General features: G+C 40.0%; 1 protein-coding gene across 9 annotated transcripts in view; it reads right to left on the reverse strand.

Annotated features, from left to right (window-relative positions):
* Positions 1-12,098, reverse strand: part of CEP162 (centrosomal protein 162) — a 97,274-nt gene that overhangs the window by 55,071 nt on the left and 30,105 nt on the right. For 8 of the 9 annotated variants that reach the window (XM_030555847.1, XM_030555849.1, XM_030555845.1 and 5 more), the window contains 6 exons: positions 11,474-11,593; positions 10,431-10,625; positions 7,453-7,534; positions 6,782-7,061; positions 6,104-6,371; positions 1,552-1,700 (listed from right to left, as the gene is read on the reverse strand). In XM_030555847.1, coding sequence (XP_030411707.1) covers positions 1,552-1,700; positions 6,104-6,371; positions 6,782-7,061; positions 7,453-7,534; positions 10,431-10,625; positions 11,474-11,593 — 1,094 coding nt within the window. The remainder of the gene's footprint in view (positions 1-1,551; positions 1,701-6,103; positions 6,372-6,781; positions 7,062-7,452; positions 7,535-10,430; positions 10,626-11,473; positions 11,594-12,098) is intronic. The other variant, XM_030555846.1, reaches the window with a different exon arrangement.

The following is a 12,098-nucleotide window of genomic DNA, read 5'->3' on the forward strand; positions in this document are numbered from 1 at the left end:
TCTTGTGACTATGTAGCTCAGTGAAGAAAATTGCTAAGTAAATTAATTGGTTGAGGTGAAAGTCCATCATCATCTTTAAAAAAAACATTGGGGCGAGACCTGGTAGAGATTTTTTTTTTATTATTTTAACGTAAGGACAAAGTGTAGGAGGCCCTACTCTGAGGGCCTGCAGATCCCCCATCCTCCTGGCCAACATGGTAGCCACAAGGAAAGCCACTTTGACTGAAAGGGATGTAATCAGGAGCATGCAACAAGTGACTCACAAGGTGGGCCATTAGAAGTAATACTAGGTTCAATACCAGGACACAGGCAGTGAGAAAGGGGGATCAGAGAGTCTCCACCATATATACTCCTGGCTGGGATTTCAAATAGATGCAAGGCACACAAGCAGCCCTGATATGTACTGCTATGTGAAAAATCTCTCTCTGCAGTTCACTGGGTGTGTCCACACTTAGTGTGGAATGGATATGTGCAATCACTTGAATTGACAGTTATTCCCAAGGAGGAGTGAACACAAATGTCAGAACCCATGCAATACTGCAGCACTGGCATATACATATATATTAAAAATAAAGTTTTACTTCTAAACTGAACAAAGTTAATATGGAAATCACCAAGAGGCAAACATGAAGCCTCACAATGCCATTTTTAGTCACTTTTCAGAAAAGAAAAGCACTTTAAAATTATTTTTGCTAATATTTTAAAAATATTCTATTTGTTGTGGCCCATACACTCATTGGAAGCTGCCTCATCCTCCTGGTATGCACAGAGGTGCCAAAGAAGGAGGAAGAGCAGCACTCTGACAGATGAGCATAGGATGCTGCACTTTTTCTTTGCTTTCAAGATTTCCCTTGGAATCTTTTATGAGCCTTTTTTCATCTTGAAAAGATCTCTGAACAGAAACCAAAAAAGTGGTAGCGAACACCCACAGCTACCTGAGCTGCCTTGCTCCATGTCTAGTTTACAGAAAAGCAGGAAAAACCCAGGGATAAATACCAATAAATGCATATAATTTCCTATAAGGCAAAAATAAATAAAATCTTGCTTTCTTATTGGCTGCCCACTGCCTGCCTGAATAAAGGAGGAGAAAAACTCTTTGCCATGTCAACCAAGTAATTTTTCTGTTGACATCGGAAGATACTATTATATGCTCAAGCACAATATAAAGTGCCAATACAAAGACAGACAAATACAGGTGCTAACTTACATGCCAAGTATAATAGCTTTTTTTGGAAGTTTTATTTAAATTAAACCAATTTGGTACTGAAATATTAATGTTTAGAAATTAAATAATGTATAGCATTTTCACAACAACATTGATATAAAACTACCCAAACAGGCTGATCTGGGAACCTAAAGTGGCAATATGACTTTAGTAATATCTTAAGAACATCAACATCTAATTAAAGCAAACTCTTAATCCAAAGTTTCAGCATTTATTGATCCTGTTATAAAAGGTGTTACAAAAAGCCTTAACAAAACTGGTATGCAAAATTCTTCATCAGAGGTGTTCTAGTTTTGAGCAGCAATAACTTAAAATACTACACTTACATTTTGAGACTGCACACAAGAATCCATTTCCTTAATCTGTTGTCCAAGGGCGTTAACAACTGACTGGCTAGATGTAACCATATTGTTGGCCTTTTTAGAAGCTGATTCATTTATTGCAGATCTTATTACCCTAGTAGTAAATAATGTTTCTTCATTTTGAGAGGAAAAAGCAGAACAGAACAAAATTCAGTGAGTGACAGACCGTAAAGGCACTGTGCTTTCAGGCTATAAAACCAATGAAAATGCTTATTTTCTACTTGTGAACAACACATACTGTGTGTACATGCTCTCAAAAGGTCAAATATATTCATATGATCCACCAGTGCTAAGCCTCAAGCTTCTGGCTCACAATTCAGGCACTCCGTAGTTAAGATTTTCAGTTAATTCAAGAACGTCCACAACAAATTATGTGCAATGTTACTGGAGATGGAGTAGCCATTTCCTTTAAGTATAAATAAAATATTTATAAAGAACAATGAGAAGCATAACTGTAATAACCATAATGCCCTGCAGACCAAAAGACCTGGATAATTTATCCATTAATTGGACAGCAAATACACTAGCTCAGTTCATTTTGTGAACTTTCCTTAAGAACCACCAAGCCTTCCACTTTTATGTGAAGATACTACAGAATATCAGTCACAGCAGAAACAACATCAATCTTAGAAATAGACCCTGTAGCAAAACTAAAAAAAAAACCCACCACAGTTTAACTGAGAAACTAAGCATCTATTCCTAACAGCCAACATGACATTGGCATATGCAGTGCTGTTGCAGCTATGCTGGTCCCAGATATGAGAGAGACAAGCTGAGTGAGGAACTATCTTTCATCACAGCTCTGTGTGGGCTCAAAAGCTTGTCTCTCTCACCAACAGAAGTTGGTCCAATAAAATATATTCTCTCACCCACCTTGTCTTTCTAACTTGACACTGGGACATAAACAGTGAAATTCATCCTAGGGTAGGAAACAACACACATTCAACAATTTATAGCTCGGTAGCCTAGAAAGCGGTGGTTTTCTGTAACTACCAATACTACAGACTACATACGCTCCTTCCAAAAAAAACCCTGAGCTGATGACAGGAATTTCTACCTATAGTGCAGGAGAATATATTGGTAAGTGACCATGTTGCAAATCAGATGCCTTTTGCTCTTCTGAAGAGCTGGTCTCTTTCAGGTTTTAGCTCTGGTACTGTTGGTTGTGAAATGGTTGTTTGCTTCTAAGACTACCTGAAGTATTTTTCCTAGGAATTTTAAGTAGGACAAGGAAACCTTTCCTTACTAGTCACCTCTGTCACCATTTTATCCAGAAGCTCTCTAAACTGTCGGGTTCTCAAAATAAGGGAACACAGACAGGAGCTGTTTTACCCTAGAGTGTGCTCTATATGGAGACCACGTTAGATGCTACAGAATATGCCAAGAATCTGAGAGCATCCACAGAGTGGATGCCTGCAGTGCCTCAGGAATAACAAATATTGCCCACAAGATGCCAAAACTGATCAGTAATTTTAAAAGTTCAAATGAACCAAATCCTGAAATTCTGTCTTTATTTTTAGTTCAGTCTCCACTGTACAAGCCACTCGGAAGCAGAGAATTCTGGCAGAGGTTTTTTCTTAGTGGGCAACCTCAATGTCAGATTAATGGGCATTAAGGAAAAAACTAATTCTGGAAATAAAAGCAATTGTTCCTTTGTATTTTCTAACAAGCTCCAAAAAGCCCAACTGAGGATAAAGATAAAACGCATATAAAAAACAGGACAGGCCACACTGAAAGAAGTTACAATATCACTCCAATAAGTTGAACTATCCAAAACAACTTTAACAGAAATGAAGACTTTTTAGTTGTAGATAACATTTATGCTTACCAAAGTAAAAACTATAAACAGATGTACATAGGTTTTTGAAGGCAAAATTATTTTCTGTTCAGTTGGTCAGCAATAAGTAAATAAATCTAGTGGTGGAGCATGGGTTCTGAATAATTACATATGACTAGAGTAAAATGTAATTTTTATTTGGGAAGTACAGCAGGTTAAAAAATGTTTTTTTCTTTTCTATGGAAAAATTTGAATTTTCATAAGGAAATTGAAAATGTGTGTGTGTGTGATTTGTTTTTTTTAATAATAAAGGTGTGGTTTTTTTTAATTAAAACACAATGGTTTTTGAGGACAGCAGGCACTTTCCATAAAAACTTGCATGTCGTCAAAATCGACAGAAGATTTGACTAGCCCAGTAAAGGAAGGTTTGAAATCCACATGTAGAAATGTAATCTTTCTTTTGTAGCATATTTTACAACGAGTTCTGGTAGGCCTATTCAAGCATAAACTGATTACATTTTTTTTTAATTTCACTTTTGGACTGACTATGATATCCATGAGTCAGTGATATCAAAATGCATCAGTCATACAATCTGACTGCAATTTGAAAATATGATAGCTAGGTCCACCTCTTAGGAACATGCAGGAATCCTGGGAATCTCACACTGATTTATTCTTTCAGGAAAAATTAACACTGCTTTAAGACTTTCATCTTTAGGAAGTGGAAAAAGTACATCACATAAAATCTAACACAGGCCTGCACAACATGCGGCCCACGGAGCCTCACTGTGCGGCCCGCGGGGGGATTCTAAATCCTCAACACACGGAGCTCTGTGGGCAGCCCAGAGCCCTTTGAATCCCGGCCACGGCGGACAATCAAAGGGCTCTGGGTTGCCCGCAGCCGCGGAGAGCCCTGAGCCCTCTAAATCTCAGCTGCAGCTGGGAATCAAAGGGCTCTGGGCTGCCGGCAGAGATTCCCAGCCACGGCTGGGATTTAAAGGGCTCAGGGCTCCCCACACTGCGGGCACCCCAGAGCTCTTTAATTCCCGGCCGCGGCTCCGGCGGCAGGGCAGCGGCTGGGATTTAAAGGGCTCAGGGCTCCCCGCGGCTGCCTGCAGCCCAGAGCCCTTTGAATCCCTGCCCACGGCCACTGATTGCCCCCTTTCCCGGGACCTCTGCCCCTAACTGCCCCTCAGGACCCCACCTCCTATCTAAATGCCGCTGCTCCTTGGTCCCTCGATTGACCCCTGCCCCTTGGGACTCCAGCCCATATCTAAGCCTCCCTTCTCCTTGTCCCCAACTACCCTCTCCTGAGACCCCTCCCAACTTACCCCATGGACCCCACCCCCTACCTGTCCCCTGATAAACCCCTGGGACTCAAATGCCTATCCAACTGCTGCCTGTCCCCTGACGCGCCCCCCCGAACCTCCGCCCCATCCAACCCCCCCTGCTCCCTGTCCCTTGACTGCCCCCCGGAACCCCCTACCCTTTCTCCAACCCCCAGCCCCCTTACCATGCCACTCAGAACAGTGTGTCTGGCTCCATGCAGCTCCAGACACGTTGCTGCCATGCTCGCCCGTGAAGCCCAAAGCCCCCCCCCCCCGCCTTCCAGATTTGAACACCTCAAAATTCAGGAGTGCTCAAGCTCAGTTTGGGTAGCTGTTACTTCATTTCTCCCAAATCAAACATACTGATCCACTGTAACTTGCTGTAGAAAAAGTAGGATAAAATTGAGCAAGAAATGCTTATTAGGACTGGAATTGCTATTTTCAACAGCCATTGCCTTTTTGTTTGTTTAAAAGGAAGACAGTGATATTGCATTGGCAAATTCCCCATAGAAAGAAAGAGTAAACACAAAAGAATAATAAAGGCAGCTCAACTTTTCCTCATTTATGGAGGACAATCTTATAATATGCATCCAGATATCCTCCAATCACACAAGCTGAAAATTGTTCCAATTTACTGCAGCTCTGTAACCATATGGGAACCAATCTTGTCTGTGTTTTGTGCACATCCAAAATTCCTGCTGAATGACCCGCCCTGGAAGTGAGTTACCAGTGACCCAGGGCTGGGGCGGCAGGAGGTGTGTCGGGGGGTACTGATGGTGGGGAGCCCAGGGCTGGAGCAGCAGTGGGGTGGAGGAGGGCACTGGTGGGGAGGAAAGGGGGAAGCCCAGAGCTGGGGCAGCAGGGTGTGTGTGGGGGTGGGGGAAGAGCTCAGGACTGGGACAGCAGGAAGGTACGGGGGGAGTCCAGAGCTGGGACAGAGGGAAGCCAAATTTTTTTTTTGCTTGGGGCAGCCAAAAAAACCTAGAGCCAGCCCTGCCGGGTTCCCCCGGCTGCCGGAGCTCCGAGCCCTTTAATTGGACCCTGAGGACTCCCAGCCACCTCTTCAGCTGGGAGCCCCTAGTTGATTTAAAATAAAGCATCACCTCCCCACCCCTAACCTTCCTTTTTGGCCCACAGCTGTTTTGGTGGGGCGGCGCTGGGGAAGGAGGGTTTGTTTCCGCACGGCTGGGCGGCCCTGGGGTGGGGTATTTCTGCGGGGCAAGGAGGTTTTGGCCCTCAGCTGTTTTCTTTGGAGTAATGTGGCCCTCGCCACTTTATGAGTTGTGCAGGCCTGATCTAACATTATTTTGTGTGTGTAACATCAAAACCAAAAGCTCTCTGGATTAAACAAAAATTAACCTCTGAACTCTTCATTTAAGATAGTTTTATACACATAATTTTATCAGTTTACCTTTTTGCCTTGCTTTATCTGGAGGTGATTTGGCTTTCAAACCTGGCTTTTTGAGAGCTTCTTTTGATGCTCTCTTTTCACTAGTTGTGGAAAGTTGTTTTAAGGGTGAAGTGGGTTTACCATATCCAGAACTCCTAACCAATATATGAGATCCAATGGGAGATTTCTTCTTATGTAAAGGAGCTGTACTTCTAGTGCTCTTGTGCATTATTTGCTTATTATTCACTGAATCCAATCCCATGTTCCTCCAGGAGCTGGACTGACATGCCTGCGTAGAATAAGTATAGTATGTAACAACCACATTAGACTATAATAAAATCTGAAGGTAACTTCAGTTTTATTCCCGTTTATTTAAATATAATTCTAGTAACACCATACTAGGCCAGTTACAAGAGTTATACTTAAATAAACAGGAATAAAATTTCTGCTGGATCTGAAAATGGTGGAATGGACAACAGGGTAGAGATGAAAAAGACTTATTAGGTCATCTTGGAAATTGGCATTCAGCTTCGGAGCCATGACCCTAATCATCAGATCGCAATGTTTTCTTGGGAATCCCCAAATTATGGGCAGACTCTAAGCTTCTAAAAATATTTCTAGCAAATATGTTAGTAAAAACCTGTATGTAATTTAAAATGATTTTTTAAAACAGATAAAAGAGAGCGAAATATTGCTTACCTTATTAATTTTGCTGTCCTGATGCAACAATGCAGAATCTTGTAGTATTTTTTGTCTCAAAAGGTTAAGCTGCTCTTTATCAATCTGGTCTTTATCAGTCCCTTTCTGATGACTACCTTCATTTGAAGTTGCCTGGAGAAAAACACTCTCTTCTTCTTTACTATGTTTTTCAAACAAAAAATCTAAACTTTGCTTCTCCAGAACTGCATCATTTTTGTGTTCTTTAAATGGCAAATGGCTCATAAATTCAGCTGCTCTGCTGTCTGTTAGTTTTACTGGACTAAAGAAAAATAAAAGTGCATTTAACAAGACTTGCAATTTGCTTACAATTTTTTTTTCTAAAATTGACACCCAAATGTAATGTTATTTCCATTGCCAGGTCAAAAGACTACTTATTTTTGAAATAGCTACTTGCAATACTTCTAAACTGTATTTACTAATGGAGTAAGTCTACTGGAAATAGATCTTATTTTCAAAAGTGGCCAGACCAACTCAGAATACATATTCACTTTATACATCAGCACAAACGACACACACTAGTACTAAATTATCTAGCGCAATAAATTCTAGATTCCTAGCTCAAAAGTGACCTTAGTTATTCAGAAAGATGATTTTCACAAATAAATTATGGGTATTAAGATGTTAAAACATGCATTTTCTAAAACAAATACCTTACAGGCTCCAGGTCAAAGCCTCTTGTATGAGATGAATCTGCTCTAATCGGTTTCATCAATTCCTCTACAGTGAGCAAATCTAAGGATTGGAATAAATTATTAATTTTAAGTATAATATTTAATACATAGTAATAAAGTAGTTATTTTTTAAAAAAATATTACAATTCTGAGTAGGTGATAGATTTAGAAAACATATTTGTATCAAATGCTATAACTGAGTATTTGGCAATAATATCACGTATCTTTCTGAAACATGCCCCTTACTAATTTAACTTGGCAGCAAACAGATTCCAAGATATCTACCATATAAATAATTCACTGATGTGGAAGAAAGAAAACAAAAAAAAACCAAAAAAACCCCCACTTGTCTCAACTGTAAAAGTAACTTCTAACACAAAACTGTCAGAATCATTAATTTTGAGTGGGTGGGTTTTGGGGGGTTTTTTTTGGTCTTGTTTTTACAAGCACCCTCATTGCCAAGAAACTACATACAATCTCTCAGGTGTTATTCAGATATTTTAAGTTAGGCACAGGTATTCTAAATGGGTATCATTCTGCTTGAATATTGCATAAAGTATTTATTGGCATTTTTAACTTAAGTCATTAACTATGTTAAGTGCTGTACTGAACACATTGATAAGGATAATATAAAACCAGTAATAAATGAAAGCTGTAAACCTGAACCCTATTAAAAAGCAAACAAAAAAGAGATACTGAGCTGAACTCTGACAAACAGTAGTGTGTAATTCTACAAAATCTCCAGTGCTTCTAAGGTAGTGAAAAGAAATCACAGACAGAAAATAGAGGTGGAAAAGACATTCTAGGTCATCTCGGAAAATGGTGTAAATTAGGAATAACTCTCCTCAATTCTTTGGTGTAACTAAGAGCAGAACTCAGCCTGTTAATGTTTGTCACATAGAAAATGTGAGTAGACAAGATCTTGTTTCTAAGCTTTAAAAAGGGTGTTACAAGTACAAAACAAATTAAAATCTTTTCTTAAAATAGAACTTTATGTAGTATGAATCTTTGCAGGCCACTTCCTACCCTCCTGTGGTAAAACCCATGGGAGAGAGCTGTTGGGGAAGGAGGTCTTTGCAAAGATTGGCTCCTGTAGATTTCTCTATATTGTCTCATTCAAGTCTGAACCTGTGTTGGGTAAGGTAATCAGAGCTGTCCCAGAACGAGACAGATCCCCTGGGGTCTGCAGGAGGACATCCACATGGAGATCCTTTACCTCTGCATCAGCTCTGGCCCCTACTAGCTCTTCCTTGGCAATACAATGCTACTGGAGAACTCTGCTCGCCCTGGATGCCTTTTGGATGCAAGGAGGATGCTTAATAGAAAGATAACTGTATCAGACTATATTATCCTTGCTGGGAATGTGCAACTTGCCTTCGCGTTCCTATCACTGTGTAGTCGTCACCCACTCTCTACCACTGTAGATCATGATCTGGTATAGCACTCTCTAAGAGTTTGAGCAGAAGAGAAGAGAGTGCCACTGATGTGGCTGATCCCCCATCTTGTGGGGGTAGAGATTCACACTGAAGATCCACTCCCTGGTTAGATTTCAGGGAGAAGATTGAGAATCAAAATTTCAAAAGTGCCTAAGTGGTTCAGGAGCTCAAGTCCCATTTTCAGAAAGCACTTAGAAACTCAAGTCCCACTCAGTAAGACAGACTTAGGCATTTAGGAGAAAAGCTGGTCAGAAAAATTGCAACAAAATATTTTTTGTCATAATTTTCTGATACATGGAAATCAAAATATTTCAAGGAAGCAGTTTGAATTTGACAAACTTCTGACAGAACCCAGGAAGGTTCCCTGTCATCTCATGTGCCTGGATTCTCAGGCGTTGGGGCTTGCAGGTAGGATGAAGTGCAGCTAGAACCCTGGAAGACCTAGCTCAGCCAGGAGCCTCAGAGCTGTCACCCCCAGGGTTCCAACTTCAACCCACCAAGGATGTTAGAAAACACCCAGGGCTTCTCAGGTCCAAGCAGATCACCATATGGGCTGCAATGAAGCCAGGGATGCTGGCAACCACAGGCTGACACTCACATGATTTTTGTTAGATCCATAATTGCCCTTCAGTGAATAGCAGCAGTGAAGCTGACCAGACTTTTGTCAAGTTAAAAGGTCTGGTCAGTTTCACAGCTGTTATTCAGTGATGAACAGCAGTGAATCTGATAAGAATCATGTCAATTTCAGTCTGCAACTGCCAAGGCATCATGGGTCCCCAGCTTCCCTGCAGCCTGCCAAAGAGGCAGCTGGGTATCCCAGGAGCATATTTTGTTTCAGAAACATCAGGTTTTGGTGCTTCCAAAATGAAATGTTCAGAATTTTCACAGAACTGAAATCCTGCAAGAATGACTTTTTGTCCCATGTCAGAATTTTAAAAAATTGAGAAAAAAAACTGAAGTTTTCACAGAACTGTAATTAGGTTTCCCAGCTACCTCTACTTACGAGCCTAAAATGCTCTTGAAAGTGGGACTCAGACTCTTCTGAAAAATTTTACCCCTAGGCTTATATATTTCACTTGTCTATGTGATATTACAGTTTTGTTTTTTCAATTTTTAAAAAAAGAGATTTGTTTTATGCAGATGAGAATATTGGAGTCAATAGTAAATGCATAAATGCTTTAAGTTTTAACTCTTTTGTTTGAAATAATTCCTTTAAGTAACTTGAACACACTTCTCATGCGTAACTTGAACATAACCCAAAACACACACTGATTTTACATAATTTGAACAAGAAAGGAATTATACTAAGATTATATACTAAAGATTAGTGGAGCATGAGCAATACAGTCCACATTACCAGAAACCACAGCTATTTTAACCTAAAATAAATGGCAAATAGCTGCACTCTGTACTAGTTCTATCCATAGAGTTTGAATGTATCATTTCCATAATGTAGTAATGTTAACTAAGGAAAGGCAATAGATGGGAAATCACAACTCTCCTTCTATGTGCAGTATCTACCTGATTCAGTAGTTGAGATGTTTTTTGCATAGTCTTCGTTGTTTTGTGAAGCATCTTGGACTGGGAACTCTGCATTTTCCATCGCACTAAGATTAATTCTTTGCTCATCTGTGTCTCCTAGAGACTGATCAATATGACAATAGGCCTGCTGTAATGCTTCAATATCACTGTTAGTTTGTCCATAGGAAATACCTGCTGGAAATTAACAATCACAAAATGCAGGGAACTGGAAATTCATTAGAGAAACAATTAGTAAACTCAACACATTGGAAGCATAAGTTTCAGTTACTAGCATGATCTATTAACAGATAAATGTAACAACATTGTGACAAAGTAATGAGAAAAGAAAAGAAATCCAACAATCTACTTTTCCTCTCTTGATTCACAATTTCAAAATTTACAGGGAGCAACTATTGCTGAAAACAGCAAACTTCATTTTAACTAGGAAAGTGTTTATTAAACAATATTTGCTCTTCTCTACAGTCTTTTCTCTGCAATTATAGGTGTTTCTATTTTTATATATATTTTCACTACTAAAACTCACAAAAATGAGAAGTATATTTTGTGTGATAAAATACAATGTGCCTATGATGAAATAAGTGTATTGCAAGTCTTCATGGAGTTATATATTTTCTCATTGTTTTGACTTCTCTCCTCCATGACAGTTTTGAGTACAATTAAAATTTTAGCTGCTGTAAATGTCTATTTCTGACTTCTAAATGAAATTCAATTGCTAAAGTGTGTGTGTGTTTGAGAAAGCAGCTTGCAATGATCAAGAAAGAATAAAAGAAAATATTTAAAACGTAAGTATCAGTTGTCTAGAAAAAGCCTTTATGAAAAAAAAAATTAAGTCTGAAAAGAAAAAAACATTTCCTTCCTCAAGATTTTGGTGATTACCAACCAGGGGCTTGATTTGCACAGGGAACACAGAATTTCTTTATTTCCTCTATCCAATCCTCTGGATCAAGTCTCCAGCTAAAAAAGAGTCTAAATCAAAAAAAAAACACCACACACAAACACAAGACAAGACAAAGCAGCCTTACCAGTTCCATTTATTTCATTCTTAGTGACTTCAGGTGTCTGATGTTCAGTCACTGCTGCATCTTGCTGTTCAATGACCTTTTGATTTTCCATGGTGGAGTCTTGTGAATCAAGCAACACAACTAAAAGGATACAAAAAGATAAACCTGGGACTTTAGAGAACACTGTCACTGATGTAATATTATAACTTTCTCCATCCTGGCCCAGTGGATGCAAAATACAATTGTAATCAGTTAGGAACAGACTGGCACCTTGCGATCCGTCATGTGTATGGGACAGGTCGTAACTGCACTTCCACCAGCAGCAGAGCAGGCCTTTTCAGTCTCTGTTTCCCTCTTGCTCCTTGGGGGAAGCAAGCTGCTCCAGCTCTTTTCCCAGTGCAGCTTCCCTGCCCACTCTGCTCCAAACCAGCTTAGTTGTGCTGGCTGACACACTAGAAAAGAGGAGCTAAGGCTCCATCCACACCACATTCCTGCCTACCCACCTGCATGGAAGAGGAAGTATTGGCTTAGCAATTGCTATTTCCCCACCATGCTGTGACAAGCAACGCGAGTAGCCAAATGGGTGTACAGGGGAGTCGCATCTTACGCGACTCTGAAGTCAGAAAAGGCGAAAATCGCCTATAGT

The sequence above is a fragment of the Gopherus evgoodei genome, chromosome 3, assembly GCF_007399415.2.
Source record: "Gopherus evgoodei ecotype Sinaloan lineage chromosome 3, rGopEvg1_v1.p, whole genome shotgun sequence".
NCBI lineage: Eukaryota > Metazoa > Chordata > Testudines > Testudinidae > Gopherus > Gopherus evgoodei.